The sequence below is a fragment of the Mchenga conophoros genome, linkage group LG14 (genome assembly GCF_057382185.1).
Source record: "Mchenga conophoros isolate Kocher_MC1m ecotype Shallow Benthic linkage group LG14, M_conophoros_male_GT1.1, whole genome shotgun sequence".
Classification (NCBI taxonomy): domain Eukaryota; kingdom Metazoa; phylum Chordata; class Actinopteri; order Cichliformes; family Cichlidae; genus Mchenga; species Mchenga conophoros.
In genome coordinates, this window is record NC_140539.1 from 18,985,574 (window position 1) to 19,003,480 (window position 17,907).

At 41.2% G+C, this 17,907-nt stretch overlaps 1 protein-coding gene across 6 annotated transcripts in view; it reads left to right on the forward strand.

Annotated features, from left to right (window-relative positions):
* Positions 1 to 14,546: 14,546 nt before the first annotated feature.
* gria4a (glutamate receptor, ionotropic, AMPA 4a) overlaps positions 14,547 to 17,907 on the forward strand; it is a 123,259-nt gene continuing 119,898 nt past the window's right edge. For 3 of the 6 annotated variants that reach the window (XM_085245692.1, XM_085245694.1, XM_085245695.1), the window contains exon 1: positions 14,547 to 14,964. In XM_085245692.1, coding sequence (XP_085101818.1) covers positions 14,871 to 14,964 — 94 coding nt within the window. In that variant the 5' untranslated portion in view covers positions 14,547 to 14,870. The remainder of the gene's footprint in view (positions 14,965 to 17,907) is intronic. The other 3 variants (XM_085245693.1, XM_085245690.1, XM_085245691.1) reach the window with 3 other exon arrangements.

A 17,907-nucleotide genomic window follows, 5' to 3' on the forward strand; every position in this document is an offset into this window, starting at 1 on the left:
CTCTGCAGATGATCTGTTAGCTGTTTGACAACTACTCTTTCAAGGATTTTTGATATGAAAGGAAGGTTGGAGATTGGCCTATAATTAGCTAAGACTGCTGGGTCTAGAGATGGCTTTTTGAGTAAAGGTTTAACTACAGCCAGCTTGAAGGCCTGTGGTACATAGCCGATTATTAGAGATAGGTTGATCATATTTAAGATCGAAGAATTAATTAATGGCAGGACTTCTTTGAGCAGTTTTGTAGGAATGGGGTCTAAAAGACACGTTGATGGTTTGGAGGAAGTAATTATTGAAGTTAACTCAGAAAGATCAATTGGAGAAAAAGAGTCTAACTTAATATCAATGGTACTAAGAGTAGCTGTAGATAATATTACATCTGTGGGATGATTATTGGTAATTTTTTCTCTAATGATAAAAATTTTATTTGTGAAGAAGTTCATGAAGTCATTACTAGTTAACGTTAAAGGGATGGTTGGCTCAAAAGAGCTCTGACTTTTTGTCAGCCTGGCTACAGTGCTGAAGAGAAACCTAGGGTTGTTCTTATTTTCTTCAATCAGTGATGAATAGTAAGATGTTCTGGCTTTGCGGAGGGCTTTCTTATAAAGCAGCAAACTATTTCTCCAGGCTAAATGATGATCCTCTAGATTTGTGACACGCCATTTCCTCTCCAGATTACGAGTCATCTGCTTTAGGGTACGTGTTTCAGAATTATACCACGGAGTCAGGTACTTCTGATTTGAGGCCTTAGTTTTCACAGGAGCTACAGTATCCAGAGTCGTACGTAGTGAGGAGGTGAAATTATTAACAAGATAATCGACCTCTGTTGGGGTAGCGTTCAGATAGCTGCTTTGCTCTATGTTGGTACAGGGCATTGAAGATGATAACAGTGGGTGGATTATATTCTTAAACTTAGTTACAGTGCTTTCAGAAAGACATCTACTTTGATAAAGTCTACTCTTCACCGCTGTGTAATCAATTATTGTAAAAGTAAATGTTATCAGGAAATGATCAGACAGGAGAGGGTTTTCAGGAAACACTGTTAAATGTTCAGGTTCGATGCCATATGTTAAAACAAGATCTAGAGTGTGATTAAAGTGGTGGGTGGGTTCTTTTACATTTTGAGAGAAACCAATTGAGTCTAATAACAGATTAAATGCCATGTTGAGGCTGTCATTTTTAGCATCTACATGGATGTTAAAATCACCCACAATAATTATTTTATCTGAGCTCAGAACTAAATTAGATATAAAGTCTGAGAAATCAGACAGAAACTCTGTGTAAGGCCCAGGTGGACGATAGATGATAACAAGTAAGACTGGTTTCTGAGTTTCACAGCTGGGGTGGACAATGTTAAGCATCAGGCTTTCAAATGAATTAAAAGTCTGTCTTGGTCTTTCATTAATTAATAGGCTGGTGTGAAAAATTGCTGCCACACCGCCCCCTCGGCCTGTGCTTCGAGATTTCTGGTAGTTAGAATGGCTCGGGGGTGTTGATTCATTTAAACTAACATAATCATCCTGCTGCAACCAGGTTTCTGTAAGGCAGAGTAAATCAATTTGTTGATCAATTATTAAGTCATGTACTAACAGAGACTTGGAGGAGAGAGACCTAATATTTAATAATCCACATTTCACTGTTTTACTCTTTGGTTCAGATGTGGATACTGTATTGTTCTTTCTTTGTGATTGTTTATGTTTAAGTTGTTTGTTGCTGGTTTTTAGTTTGTTTTTTGTCTTTTTGGAAGCTGACACAGTCTCTATGGAGATGGGTTTTTGGGGGGGTAGCAGGAGGAGAGAAGCTGCAGAGAAGCGTGTAAGACTGCAACTCTGCTTCCTGGTCCCAACTCTGGATAGTCATATTTTGGGGGGTTTAATAAATTTGTCCATATTTCTAGAAATGAGAGCTGCTCCATCCAAAGTGGGATGGATGCCGTCTCTCCTAACAAGACCAGGTTTCCTCCAGAAGGTTTGCCAATTATCTATGAAGCCCACATCGTTTCTGGGACACCACTCAGACAGCCAGCAATTTAAGGAGAACATGCGGCTAAACATGTCACTCCTGGTCTGATTGGGGAGGGGACCAGAGAAAACTACAGAGTCCGACATTGTTTTGGCAAAGTTGCACACCGATTCAATATTGATTTTAGTGACCTCCGATTGGCGTAACCGGGTGTCATTACTGCCGACGTGAATTATGATTTTACTGAATTTACGTTTACCCTTAGCCAGCAGTTTTAAATTTCCTTCAATGTCGCCTGCTCTGGCCCCTGGAAGACAATTGACTATGGTTGCCGGTGTCTCTAGCTTCACATGTCTGAGAACAGAATCGCCAATTACCAGAGTTTGACCCCCGGCGGGTGTGTCGCCGAGTGGGGAAAAACGGTTAGACACATGAACGGGTTGGTGGTGTACCTGGGGCTTCTGTTTAGGACTATGCTTCCTCCTCACCGTGACCCAGCCGCCCTGATTCCCCAGCTGCTTGGGACCTGCCGGGGAACAGCTAGCGGGGCCTACGCTATTTTCGGCTGCACCAGCTACAGGGGCCTGGCTAGCTGCGGGTGAATGAAGGGTGCGAAGCCGAGTCTCCAATTCAGTAATCCTGGCCTCCAGAGCTGCAAATATGCTACATTTGTTACAGATATCATTACTGCTAAAGGAGGCCGAGGAGTAACTAAACATCTGACACAATGAGCAAGAAAGTGCAGGAGGGACAGGTGAAGTAGCCATGGTGCTAATGACTCGGCTACGAGCTAAGCTAGGCTAGCGAGACAGTACAGAGACAGTGAGTGAATACTTTGGCTATAAATTAGGTAGTGAGTACACAGAAAGTGTGCTTCGGAGGAAGCACGTGAAGATTATACTATGAAAGAAGAATGTATTTAAAAGTTGTTAATTAAATCGCTAAGCAAATAAGCTACTCAGAAACACCACTGTGTTTGAGCAGGAACAGGAAGTGATACTCTACCACAGAGCGAGCGAACACCAAGTGACAGCGCATGGAGGAAGAGAGGGAGGCAGAGGTTTGTGACCACTACATTAGCCTCTGTGCTTGTCTCCCTCCAGCACCATTAGCATATCATTAGAAAACATCTGAACTCACAGATGTTGGACGCTTAGCCTGGCAGGTTTGCTGGGAAACCAACACACACAAACACATGCACACACAGGCTCACTGCAAAGCTAATGTGTTCTCTTGGTGAACACACCACATCGAGACACACAATGAACGCCCAGATGTTTTTTGCTGGCTGATGGCAGGATGAGAGAAAAGGAGAAAGGACATGGTGCAGATCTGACTTAGGCTACGTTCACACTGCAGGTCTTAATGCTCAATTCCGATTTTTTGATCAAATCCGATTTTTTTGTCTGCTCGTTCACACTACAAATAAAATGCGACAGCAAACGCGCTCTAGTGTGAACGCTCAAAGCAGCAAAAGAAGATGTCACACACAACGCGCTCTGTTTAGACCCAGAGCAACAGTATTGTTTGACTGATGGCCCTTAATATAAAGACTTCGGACTTCACGTTTCCCAATTTTTGCTTTAAGTTATTTTGTTATTTACATAATAATGTAAATAACCTAATAATGATCCTTATTGCTGTTTAAGAGAGGAGCGGTGCTTCAAAGGATAGTTGCAGATTTCTGTCAGAATCTGCAGATTATACAGTACAAATAAAATGTTTACGTTGTCTTCCCAACAGTTTCACTAACATCTACACTGGATGGCCAGGAAGCGTTCGCGATGTCTTCTCGGGCGCTTCTCTGGCGCTGATAATTGGCTTCAGTGTGTCGGTGACGTAAAAGGCGGATTTAATGCGACTTGACCGTTCAAACAGCAGTCGCTTTCTAAAACATCGGATATGTATCGGATTCAGTACCACATACGAAAGTGACCCAGATCGGATTTGAAAATATCGGATTTGCGCCGTTCACACTGTCATAGCATGATCGGATATGGGTCGCATAGGGTCAAAAAAAATCGGATTTGATGCGCTTTCGCCTGCAGTGTGAACGTAGCCTTAGAGGCCAGATAGAGAGATGCAGAGAGAGATTTTATTTCCATCCATTCACTTAAAACTACAATACAAAATATTCCATATGTACATGTGCATCACTATCAATGCAAGCCAAAGTGACAATTCTCATAGCCCTACGGGTGCTCAAATGCACATGTATGTGTTTAGATCTCTATGTCTGTATGCACTGGTAAACTTCCATTGGCAGCACTGCACATTTATGTGTGTGTGCCTGAGCCTGAATGTTCAAATGGTCATATTATCAAAGCAGTTTAAAGCCATCTGCCAGCCTTTGGGGACAGTGCTGTCTGTGATCTGTCAAACAGTTTGCATTTAGTCTGCCTTGCCAGAAACCAGGCAGAGCATTTAGACAAGGTGTGTGAAGATCCAGGACCACTGCACAAGAGGGTAATCATTATCTGACAGGCACCCAGGGATGGCATTTAATGGTTTTGGCAACCGGCCCAGCTAAGTCATTTGCCTGCTGGCTCCAAACCATCTCCACAAGGATTCTTAAAAAGGGCAACTTAAGATACATGCAGACTTGAGTACAACAAATGCAGATTTTCTGAAGGCCCAAGGTACACAAGGTAATCTTAAAAACCAAATGAAACTATTTCAAATCCAATTTTGATAACATTAATTCCTTGCATGTAGTACTTTGGAAAAACAAGCAAAAGTACTGCAGATTGACCTTTCAGCACAAAAGGGAAGCAATTTACTTAATAAAAATAAGTAGAGGTGTGACAGTCCACATCGCAAGATCTTGCCGCGTTTGTGTTGCACAGCTAAATCGGGTAGTATTAAATGTGACTTTAAAGAATAATAATTGGATAACTACTATTGTCACAAAAAGGTGCGCAGAAAGAGCGAGATTGAGGTTGCAATAAATGTATCTTAATTTATAATCTGGTTAAAAAGTTTTCATTAAAAAAAAATCAAAGTCTTTCTACAAACGTATCTAATTTTTAGAAGAGCCCAGTGTGAAATTCAGATAAAGAGACTACTCTTAGTTTTAGCTGCAGCCTCTGGGTGACCTCAGCTCCCTCGCTATCAAGTGGTGTGTCCAACTGGCGAACACAGAAGGTGAAAACAAAGTAGCAGTTTCCTCTCATATCCTCCTGTTAATAAAGAGTTAATGTGATTTAACACCTTAATGCCTAGTGTATCATATTTAAAATGAATGAAATGAATTGAAAGAAGCATATATATTCCATATATAGCATATTTGAAAGCTGGATTATCTGTAGTTTTCCCACAAAGTATGTCCCTTATTCCTGGAGTGGTCTGTATTTTCCATTTCTCCCAGAGTCATTCTATTTCGTCCGTTTTTGAGAGAGGTGGGATTTTCAGTGACGGGTGTTACTACCTTTGCATGTGCTTCTGTTTGAATCTGAACTGTATTCTGCTTTAAATCTAAGATTAATATGGTTTCATGTACTTTCCCCTTCTTTCATGATAATTCCTCTCACGTCCAATACCCACATGTGAGCCAAATTAAGAGCAAGTGTTAGCCTCCACTTGTGCAAAGCTTGTACTTAATTGTACTATTTTTCAGTGTGTCATTTCTTGTTGTATTATTACCAAAATGTTACATGAGTTGTATTTCTATTTCATCCAAATACTGTAAGTACATTATATTTAATTTTACTGTTATATTTGGCTTCTGACTTTGACTTATTATTTTTAATTTTTCAAATAAAAGTTAAATCCATATATGCAAACTGTTTTATTTAGTTGCTGACAGAAAATACGAATGCATGCAGACCTACATACATAAATGCTTCGTCAGTAATAGTTTTATTAATAAAATGTTCCTCACTGGAGCCTCTGAACGACTCTCAGAATGTTCCTTTTGTGACGGTTGCATTTCATTCAAATCTCCCTTGCTGCTTTCCTTCAGGGGCTTTCTGCCTAAAAGGCTTCGTGATGGAGTGCTTTTTTAATAATAGTCAGTATTTTTTGTGTGTAGTTTAGTGAAGCTAGGAAATAAAGTACCTGATTAGGTTTAGGAATGGGTCATGGTCTGGATTAAAATACAACCTTTCAACAACCTGACCATGACTTAGACAATCCTCCTGGCAGAAAGCCTTAAAGGACCTCAACCACACCTAAACACATCCCATCACCCTGCTACATTGGGAAGCATTAGGACTTGAGTGCCACTTTATGAGTCTCTTCAATGAGCTCCTGTGTATTTATATTTAAGTCCCATGGACAGAACTCAATTTGATTAGAGGTTCCACAGAAACAAGTAGTGCCAAGGATACAGCAGTATGTTGCAACTATATCTGATAAACAAAGTGCTTGGTGAAGGACGTGAGAAACGTTATTTTAGTTGCAAGTTTTTCAGCATGTCTTCAAGACCTCTAATCCATATATGGCACAATATATTATAACGGCCACTTGATTTTGCCTCTTAGTGTACTCTGTCCACTGTGCTGGACTGTCTCAGGGTTGTCATTGCAAGTATGCTCCTATGTTTATGGATCTGGTGCTTAGGGCCCTTTCAAGTGCTGTCATGATTAGGGCCAATGTGCTACCTGTCTCTTTTTTAGCCAGTGATAGGATTTCTTCCTCTGTCTGGAGTGAATTGGTCTTCCGTGACATTTTCTTCTCCTCCTCCTAGTCATTTCCATCAGTCGTCTGCTGCCTTTGGCAGTTCTTGTAGCAGTTTGTCTCAGGGGGGCATTTCCCTGATGTATTCAAGGATGCTCCTTGTTTTATCCTGGATCATGGCTCTGACACTCACTTATCCATGTAGTCCTTCTTTTTGCTCTCCTCAAGCCTCAGCATGCTGGACCTTTGCTGGAACTGACGATTGTGGGGAGTTTTCATGTCTTGACATCAGTGACATCTGTCTCATCTCCACTGTTCAGCTGTGTATCAGATGACTGGTAGGACATTAATGGCTTATGAGTTATACACATCACTGTGCTGGCTTCTCAATACATAACTTGTGTGTGTGTGTATACACATCTGTATTATTTATGCACTAACTCTGCATTATTCATGTGTTTATGGTTAGTATTTAAACATTAGACAATATCACTCCTTCAAAAAAAGAACAAATACATAAATTGCAACCTGTTAAGATAATGATGAGCACAACACTGCTGGCTTAATCTCTGAATTACTAGCTTCCTCACAGTTGTAGCTGCCTCTAATTTAGCCTGACGTTAATTCTTGCCGGTAGTCATATTGATGCGGCACACTGCCACTCTGTCACTGAATCAAACCATAATAGCATTTATTTACAAGTCATGGTTTACTGGCACAGAGGGCTCTGATTTCACAGGTGTGGGAGAGACTAAGCACAGTCTGTAACCATAATCTTCATATTTCCTCAGTCATCGATGTGCTCTGCAAAGACCTTCAAATCTCTTCAGAGGTTTGTGTAACTACTCAATGTGTGGGCTGTCGCTCCAGCCTTGCGCAACTGCCGAACATGTTGCTTTAAGTCTTTCACACCTAAATTTTGATTTAAATTTGTATTGATCTGTTACTTTCACTGAGCACACTGACGTCTATCTACACTTTCAATATGCATGCCAGTTTTTTGGGGGAAAAAAGCTGCATTTTATAGTAATGGGTGTAAAAATGACCAAGACCTATGTCTACATTATATCCCCACTGTCATCATTTAGGGCCATTACTAAGCATGCATTTTTTAACAGTCTGAAGTCACATGAGCTAAACAATAGCTGCTACGTGTTATAAATGCACTGGTCACCGGATGTCATTGATTTGCATTGATCGTCACTCTACTTAGAGTAATGCAGCTCCAACCTCGTGGTGTAATACAATCCATTGATGCATATCTACAAATGCTCCTTTTTTTGGTCTGTTTTCAACAAGGTGCAAGCTGGCTAAAGGGAAGCTGGGCCATAGGACACAATTTGACATGGTACTACAGGTCAAGTTGCAGGAAGGGAAGGGTTGGGGACAAGAATTAGATAAAAAGATAAAGTAGAGGGAAGACTACTGAGAGGTCTGATAGATTATGATATCAACATAATGAAGTGCTAACAGACATAAGGGAGGGTTAAAAAAAGAGTGGGGAAGGAGGAATATGGTTATGTGAATATGGTTAAAAGGATGAGTCACAGAGACCATGGTTAAGGTAGAGGATGAAGCTGAAGAGCTGTAGGAAGTATGCGGAAGGTGGGGAAGGAGGAGGTGATGGGGAGGAGGAAGAGGACATTTAGACTGATGAGTCAGCACAAGAAAGAGAATGATGGATGAATAACCAGCACTCAAAGTGGAGGGGATGATGGTTATTTCTTGTAACCTTTTAAGCACGAGTGGTGACAAGTTGCTCAGTGGCTGCTGGAAACACAACTTACGATCTAACAGACAGATAGATAGATAGATAGATAGATAGATAGATAGATAGATAGATAGATAGATAGATAGATAGATAGATAGATAGATAGATAGATAGATAGATAGATAGATAGATAGATAGATAGATAGATAGATAGATAGATAGATAGATAGATTGATTGATTGATTGATTGATTGATTGATTGATTCTTTGTTATTAAATATTCCACAGTCAGCTGTTAGTGGTATTATAAAAAGTAAAAGTGATTGGGTGCAACTGCAACAGCATTATAAAGTGGTAGGCCACATAAAATCACAGAGCGGAGGCCAGTGGATGCTGAGGCGCATAGTGTCAATCGCTACAGACCGTCAAACTTCATGTGGCCTTCAGATTACCACAAAAGCAGTGCATAGAGAGCTTCATGGAATGAGCTTCCTTCGTCAAGTAGAGCATCTCTATGCTCACAACTTTGTAATAGCAGTTTGGACATGGCCCATTTCTGTTCCAGCATATCTGCAAACAGTGCACAAAGCAAGATCCATAAAGACATGGATGAGGGAGTTTGAGGGAGACATACCACGTATGGGATGAATTAGAGTAAAGATTGCTAGCCAGGCCTTCTTGTCCAACATCATTGTCTGACCTCACAAATGTGGTTGGAAGAACTCCTTCTGGAAGAATGCTCCCACACACTCTTAAACCGTCTGTCTGTTTGACAGAGTGTGTTAATGGTCCGTAATGATGACGAGAGAGCTGAGTGTAAAAGCGAAACTCTCCATTTACTGGTCGATCTACGTCCCTGCCCTCACCTATGGCCACGAACTATGGGTAGGGACCGAAAGAACGAGATCGCGGATACAAGCGGCGGAAATGAGCTTCCTCCAAAGGATAGCTGGCCTCTCCCTTAGAGACAGGGTGAGAAGTTCAGCCATCCGGGAGGGGCTCAGTAGAGCCGCTGCTCCTCCACATCGAAAGGAGCCAGCTGAAGTGGTTCGGGCATCTGATAAGGATGCCTCCTGGGCGCCTCCTGGGTGAGGTGTTCCAGGCATGTCCCACCGGGAGGAGGCCCCGGGGCAGACCCAGGACATGCTGGAGAGATTATATCTCCGGCTGGCCTGGGAACGCCTTGGTGTTCTCCCGGATAAGCTAGAAGAGGTGGCTGGGGAGAGGGAGGTCTGGGCTTCTCTGCTTAGGCTGCTGCCCCCGTGACCCAGCCCCAGATAAAGCTGAAGAAGATGGTTGGATGGATGGACACTCTTAAACCTTGAGTAAGGCCATCCCAGAAGAGCTGAAGCTGTTATAGCTGCAGAGGGTGGGCTGGCATCATATTAAACCCTATGGATTGATTATGGGATGTCACTCAAGTTCATATGCGTGTGAAAACAAACGAGTGAATACTTTTGGCGATATAGTGTATCTTACTATATTAGTTTACTGATGATAAATTAAATGCAGTAGAAGGTATTTAGTAACATGAAATATGGCAACAGTGATTAAAACTGGATTGCTTATTTAAACTTTCAGGAAACAGTCGAATGAAAAGTAAAAATTTCTTTTTCACTTTACACCCATTCTGGTTTGAGTCAGCTGAAAAAGCAAACACGAGAGTGTCATTTACTACAAGCCTATGGGACTCTTTGTTGATCGGTCGTTTTTACTGGGGTGGTATATTGACTGTGAACTTAGCAAATGACTTCAATCCAGCAGAGGAAGAGAATGCCTCAGAGGCAATGTATATATTGATGAATGGATTCAGAAATTGGTTACAGCTAGATATTGCAAGATATGAGGGAATGTGCAATCATTTTCTGCTGTAGCATTATCTGTATTGACTTGCTATGAGTAGAACAGAAGTATATAGACAGAACTAAAAACTCTCCTTTCTATATCGTCTTCATTTAGTTATTTTTTCTGTCTACTTTCCAGGCCGCGGAACAATATAATATATATATAATGCAACATGCTACCTTTTGAATGCTGGGAATTTGTATTTGTAAACGGTCCAAAAAGTATGTGACAGGTGACAAATGATCTCTTTGTCTATTGCTGTCCACCACAGGTCAGCCTAAAATAATCCTGTTATTGATCCCTGCAAAAACAAGCCACGTCTGAGAAGCTTTCAGAACAAGCAGACAGCCATTTATGTAGTTATAGGTATTTAAGTATGTAGTTCATCATTCTTGCTTTCTGTGCAATGAACATTTGTGCATAAAAAGCCACGGGGAAAGGAAAGGCACTTTCAAAAAAAAAAAAAAAGTTCTTGCCTGTAGCACACATACTGTGAAGTCTCCCAAGATGAATTCTCTCAGGATCAGGATCTTGCAAATCTTGCAAAAGCCCAGCTGCCTTGCAAGCAATAATATTCACTTTAAGAAACTATTCATGTTATTATTTTTAAAGCATCCTCATGTTAATTTCATCCATCCATGCATGCCCAGACCTCCTTCTCCCCATCCACATCTTTCAAGCTCTTCCAGGCGGACACTGAAGCATTCTCAAGTGAGCAGATATACATAATCTTTCCAGCATATCCTCAGTCTACCCAGCAACTCTCTCCCAGTAGAACATGCCAGTGCTTATACACTCAACAGTGCACGCTGGAGGTCAACCTTCAGTGAAGCCAACAGAATCCCGACATCCTTTGCCTGCATCCAGAGCTTCTGTTCATAAAAGTTAAGAACATCATCAGTGATAAAAGGGCAGCACTGGCGAAGTTCATTATCCACTGGGTATGAGTCTGACTTTTGACTGGTAGTGCAAAACAAACTCTAATTGTGTTTGTACGGGGATGAAATAGCCATGGCAATGGGACCCTTACGCCTGAAGCACCCTGAAAGGAACATGGTCCAATACCTTTTCCAAGCTTCTCTCCCACTGCTGGCTTTAGGTTGGAGGCCTGATATCCCACAGGCCGGCTCCTCACTCTCATCAAATTTTCCTTGGTAGATCCCATCAGGGACAAGCAGCCTTTGACAACATAACTCCTTTGATCACACAGGCATGCAAACCCCTCCAACACAGTAAAGTGGTCATTCATGAAGAAACTTCTGCATGGTGCCTTGTGTAAACTTCACCCTGCAACAAACACTAGGTTATGCAAAGCGGAGCACTGAACTGTAGCTTTTACTGAATACTAGAAAAGATATTTTTTATTAAAAATTAAAAACCTTTTATTTTGAATGTTTTATAACATTCACAATTGATAACATAAGCACTGATATTGTATCTCAGTCATGATCCATCTAATGCATTTTTGAGGCAACGGAAAAAACAAACCAAATTCAAAAAGTCAATAAATGTCATTTAGTTGCTGCATGTTTGACATTTTAAATATTTTTATGAACTGTTTTTGAAAAAAAAAAATCATCTGGTAAAAAAAGGAGTTAAAGTGTTTTGTCACATATTCTTTGTAATTGCCGTACTTTTCTTTGGATACAGTACACTTCACATTTATTTCATCCTTGAGCTGCAACATCAGCTGGCCAGGCAATAATTTAATGATTTAATAATCAGTCGGTACATCAGTTTGATTCAGTGGCTGCTTTGTTTTGATTGTTCAATTTGCCTTACACACAAACAAAGCCACTGATACACACATCTCAGTCATATGGTGTTCTTGTGCCGTTGAAATGGGACCACCTGGAAGATGAAACCAGTGGAATCCAGATGTCGGTTATTATGGTGAACTCAGGAATGCCAAGTTTCTGCCTCTCTAGAAGATGTTCAAATTACAATCTGAATATTTTTGTGTGAAGATTTTACCACAGTTTACATTGACTAATAAAATACATTTTTACATGTATATCGTAGAGTTAACAGTTATTAAACTGCTACCTGCTTTTGCCAGCTTTGCTTTCTGTATGACTAAACTTTTAAAAATTACTGTGGGGTTTTATTTATTGTCATCACTGTTTAAAATGACTATATCAGTAATGTGGAAAAGCTAAGTGGTTGTTTTTGAAGCCGCTGATGTCCAGAGTTGATTTCTAATGGCATTGCGTTGTTGCAGAAAGTGACTTGGCAAGTGACAGTGGTAAAAGCCATTATTACATTCAGTGAGCTTAAATTCAACGACCGGGACATTTACACTCCACAGTTTTAAATATGAGGTGGTTCTGTGCTCAAAATAAACCACAATAAATGTCCATTACCATGCAACAAATTATTGTACAGATGGCTTAGCCCTGGACTGAAAACTCTGAGAAAATATCTTCACTTTGGGTTCCCAACGCCACATTCTGCTCACTCTGGCAAGTGACTTTTGTACAAAGCAGCACAATGGATCAGTGGATCTGTGGCTTTAGTCTGGACAGAGGCCATTCTGGCATGCATTTGTATTGTCTGCAACACAGTTAGAAAATGTTCACATAGATAGTCCACATATACATGATATGAAGAGTAAGCAGTGCTACTGAATTTCTGAGATCCTATGAGATCCTTTCCATTACAGCCACATTGCAATACTTGGTATAATTATATCTATGTATAAGTTTACATTAGACTTCACCAAAACAAGTGATTATCAAGTAGATTACTACAATTTGCATACCTGACTAAATTAAAATGTCAGAAAATGTATATATAAGTGTATCTTATGTGGCATACACAATAATGCCATCCGGCCAAGTAACAGTCACAGTAGGAGGTAGGTACTAATTAGCACACCTTTGTCCAGAGGGAAGTAACTCATCAGCATTATGTTCTGGTGTGATGATTGTTTTTAGCGATACCTGCAGATTGTTTGCTCTCAGCGGCACATGGTGTGAGAGCAGTGACGAGTCAGCCTGCCTGTAGCGCAGTTTGACTTCAGCACCATGGACAGATTTCGTCAGTGCGGTGGAGGAACTTGAGGCTTCAAACTGCTGGACACTGGTTTGCAGGACTCTGAATATACATGAACCCTCAGCGTGTAGCTTTTGAGCTTTTGAATATAAAATGCTTGCACATGATACTGCCCGATGGAGGTAAACAACCAGCCAAGATCAACGATGCCACCCTGTTTATCCAAGCACTCTAATAAGGCCAGGCTACAATAAGATGCAGAGTGTTTGCTTCTATGGAAAAACTCTAGCTTTAAATCAAATACAATCAACCGTTTGCATGCTGCTTCATCGCGGAAAGAGAGTCTTAATTGTAAGTGAATTAACATTCTCGGAAGGTAGAGATGTATAGTGGAAAATGTAAGAAAATGTTGAACTCGCATTTTTCCAGGCTGTTTGATTTAGTCGCATGTTCTTGCAACCGACCGGGAAAACCCTTCAAAGACGGGCAGAGTACATCTTTCACTGGGACAAGCCGTGAAGCAACCCTTTCGTTTTGCCATCTGGAAAAATGAAAGTGTGCTCTCCACCGTGTAACTACGCGATCCCAGACCGTCTGTCAGTTTTACCGACCTGCTACCGGCAGGCTAGATTAAACGACTCTGAATGGGATACGGCATTAACATAACGCACTCTAACACGGAGTACTCCGGGCTATGATTCCCTTTCCGCCGTTTTATTCCCTTATTCTAAGCTATTCCGACTATCTCATTATTTCAGACTTTTATGAGCCCGTGTCAAGGAATGGTCGCACCGTCTCTCTTGTATTTGCAGTTTTCCCCTCACTGGGCAGATGTTTGCGCTCACGGGGTCGTGACGTTGAAATAACGATGATTTTAGCTGAAACTCGGGACGCGAACGGCGTCCGGCAGTTAAAGAGAGCTTGAGGTTTCCCTCACAGGTTTGCACAGGTTGGACAAACATATTCCGCTCTAACAGCGGAGTGGAGCGCTGCGTGAGGATGGATTGGGTTCGTAATGTAATTAGTTATTCACCAGCGCGCGTTCTCTGACACTCTTTCTCACTTTGGACTTAAACCCCACCAACAACAACGCCACCCCCAAAAACCCAACAGTATATATGTTAAACGTCGCATTTTCAAATTAATCACTTTGATTTTCTGACTTTATGCCCCGCGCACCCCTTTTGTGAATCATTCATTGACAGATTAAACATGAGTTCTGTTGTTTTGTTTTTCTCTCCACTTTAACCCGTCCAGAATTTACCATTTGGGTTCAAGCAAACCTAAAGACGTCGGAGAAGGAGGGTGGAAGATGTAGAAGGAGATGGAGAAACAGTCCGTCTAACCCTGGGTGAGTGAGTGAGCGAGTGAGAGACAGAGCAGGGGCGGACGAGCTGAAGAGAGAGAGAGACTGGGCGCGCATGTCCAGTTCTTCCATGCAGGCTGTTCTCCCTGCTCGCCAATCATTCTACGAGTTTCCCCTCACTCTTTCTCTCTCCCTGTGTTCACATGTGCACCGGACCCACAGCTTTCTTCTGAGCGGACACTGCAGGGAAAGAACCGACCGAAACCACCATGGAATAGGAATACGACCCGGGAAACGGGGGAAAATAAAACCTCTCTTATCTTCTTCTCTCTTTTTTCCCCGTCTCTTTTTTTCTAGCGCCTTTTTCTGTCTTTTCGCATCTTCCCCATCTCCCTCGATGTCTCTCAACAGTTTCTGAAGGGATTGAATTAAAGAAAAATGAGGATTATAATTTTTTCTTGGCACTTTCTCGGGGTGTATTCCGCCCTTTGGGGGCTGGCGACAGGGGCTTTCCCCAGCTCAGTGCAGATAGGTGAGTTGGAGGATTACTGATTTTACGCACGGACACTCAGATCTGACACACTACGCGGAATTTTGGTGGATTTTTAGCGGACAGCAGTCACCATGAAAAAAAGGTGCACCAGGACCCAGCAAACCATAAGATTCTGTAAAACACGAGAAATCCACTTAAGAATGAAGGAACAGAAGAACATATAACTATAGGAACATTCCCTCTGTGGTGCATCTTTTCTTACTTTTATTATTATTTTTCTAATCCAAGATATTTTAGTGCTGGTTTGGTTGTGACTCATATGGTTTATAAATGCACACAAACGCTTTCACTCTGTCTGTCCTTCTAATGTATTTGCGTGTATTTTACACGCTGTTCGGGGCTCATGAATGTTTCAGCGAGCTTTGTTCCCTTCTAGTCTTCTTCAGTGTTTAGACACTGCAGTATTCTCTCTCTCTCTCTCTCTCTCTCACACACACACACACACACACACACACACACACACACACACACACACACACACACACACACACACACACACACACACTCTTTCTCTCTCTCTCTCGCTGTCTGCCCTTTTCCAGTTACCCCGTGTCAGTGCGGGATGAGCCTGTATTTCAAGCCATCTAATAGATCTGAGATGAAGTTAACTGCATCTGAATCATGGGTTTACTCATATGAACCACCACACATGCTCAGAATCTCTTCCTCCCCTTCTTTGCTTCACACACAAACATACACACATCCAGCCAGGCATGTGTGTGATAATGAATGCACTGCATCACTCCTTGTGGGGGGCAGCTGGGAGGTCCTATAATGAGATTCGCCTCCTTGACTCTGTCTCTCTACAGCTGCCAATAAACTTAATGCGCTAAATATTTCCTGATTTTATACACACAGGTACACGCATACACACATACACACATTTGCACTGATATTCAAGCATGGATGTGCACACATACACTGTCCACATACAGTTAGAGTAATGCACACCTGGTGTATTCTGCGCATTTGAGTAGTTACAAATGTCAAGCACGCATCTAAACATTCAACAACACATGCTCACAGTGAACATGCTTGCATACGTCTACATGCTGCATGAAGCATGCACGATCATGCTAAAGCACACACATGCAGTCTTTTCTTCCCTCCTTCTGGCCAGCCTCCTTAAAACACTCCAATATACATACATGATCATCCACTTGGCTCTCGGGCTGACTTGAGAAGTCATTTGCATATCTCTGCATTGCACACAAGTGTAATGCCATTGGATGCACAGACAATTTTTTTTTACATACGTGTGTTTGAAAAAGAGAGTGTGAGACAAAGAAGAATAAAGATGCGAATATGTAGAAAAAATTATTTGACAAACTACTGCAATGACGTCCTCATCTAGTTTCAGTACGTGTTAAGTGTGTTTGTATGTGTGTGCGTGTGTGTGTGTTCTCTCAGAGGATATTTTACCCTAAAACTAAAATATATTTTCATTTTTGAACAAGCCACTTGGAATTTCTAATCATAAGCCATACAACAATTCAGTTTTGGATGAAATTGTAATGTTTGCACAAAATTATTTCTTGTGAAATTTGCGCAGTTCCCACACATGCTCCAGCTGTAAGGTCTTCTCTGTGTATGTGTACAGACGTGTGTCTTGATATTTGGAGATGATTTCTCTGGGCTTTGTAGAAGAAACACTAGAAATCAGAGTGAAGCTGATGTATTAAAGGGACACATGCAGCCACATGGATAAGTGACATGTTATGTAGTGATAATTGCTTTGTTCAATATGCTCTGCCTCCCATCTCCTCCCCTGTCATTCCTTTCTCAACCCCTCTTCTCCTCTCTCTCTCGCAAAGCAATGTCAAGGCTTCACAGTCTGCTCGTGTAATCCAATTCAGTTGACTTGAGCCTGACTCGGTTGAAACTAATTCACGTTGGTTTTCCTCAAGTCGTAATGTTAGGCAGAATTAATTTATGTGATTATCTTAACGTCAATGTCAATCTTTATTTCAATAGAACAAAGCAACAAGGATGACCTAGTGCTTTACAAAACAAACAAGATAAAATCTTAGCTCAGTAAAATAAGCACAACAAAACAAAACATAAAAACAAATAAATACAATTAAATGTGACTAAAAACAAACCAAAAAAGACACCACAACATAAAAAAGACATTAATGGGACTCAAGAGTAACAGGAAGTCCAACTGAACTGGAATTAAACGGCAAAATAGAAAAAGGGAGTTTTAAGATGGGATTTAAAAGACTGTATAGACTGCAGTACAAATATCAAGTGGCAGGTTTTTCCACTAGAGGCTGCAACTGCAAAAGCCCGATCCCCTCTATGCTTAAATTAAGACCTCGGCTGCACTAAGAGCATCAGGAAAGATGATCTCCGTGCTCTTTTTGGGGTTATATAAGTTGAGCAGCTTGGTTAAACAGCTGTGTGCTATACCATTTAAAATTTGAGCAAATTTAAATAAAATGTTCAAATCAATCCAAAAAACGGACAGGTAAACGGACAGCGTGTAAATCTGTTAAAACTCCAATGATGCGCTCATGCCTTCTAATACCTGTTAAAATCGCAAGATTTGCAAGATAAATTGCAAGATCCTGATCCTGAGCACTTATAGCTAAACAACAAACCGCCTGGACTTATAGATGCCCTACAAGGGACTACTTGCCAGTAAGCGCTACAGGTGTGTTTTTTTTAGTTATGACACTAAATAAATGATTTATCCAAGTACTTGCTAAGTATTTTAAAGATACAAGAAAGTGACTGACTGCGAGTTGCTTTCATACGTACAATTTTAATATGTACCTAACACAAGCCATGACTGTTAACAGCACTGACTGTTCGATAGCTCTAAAAGCTCCTTTAGGTTGTGGCTTAATTTTATTGTCTTCTGACTGCCGAGTACATTTGTGATTGACGTTTAAAACAGTTTACAACACAACATTCCAG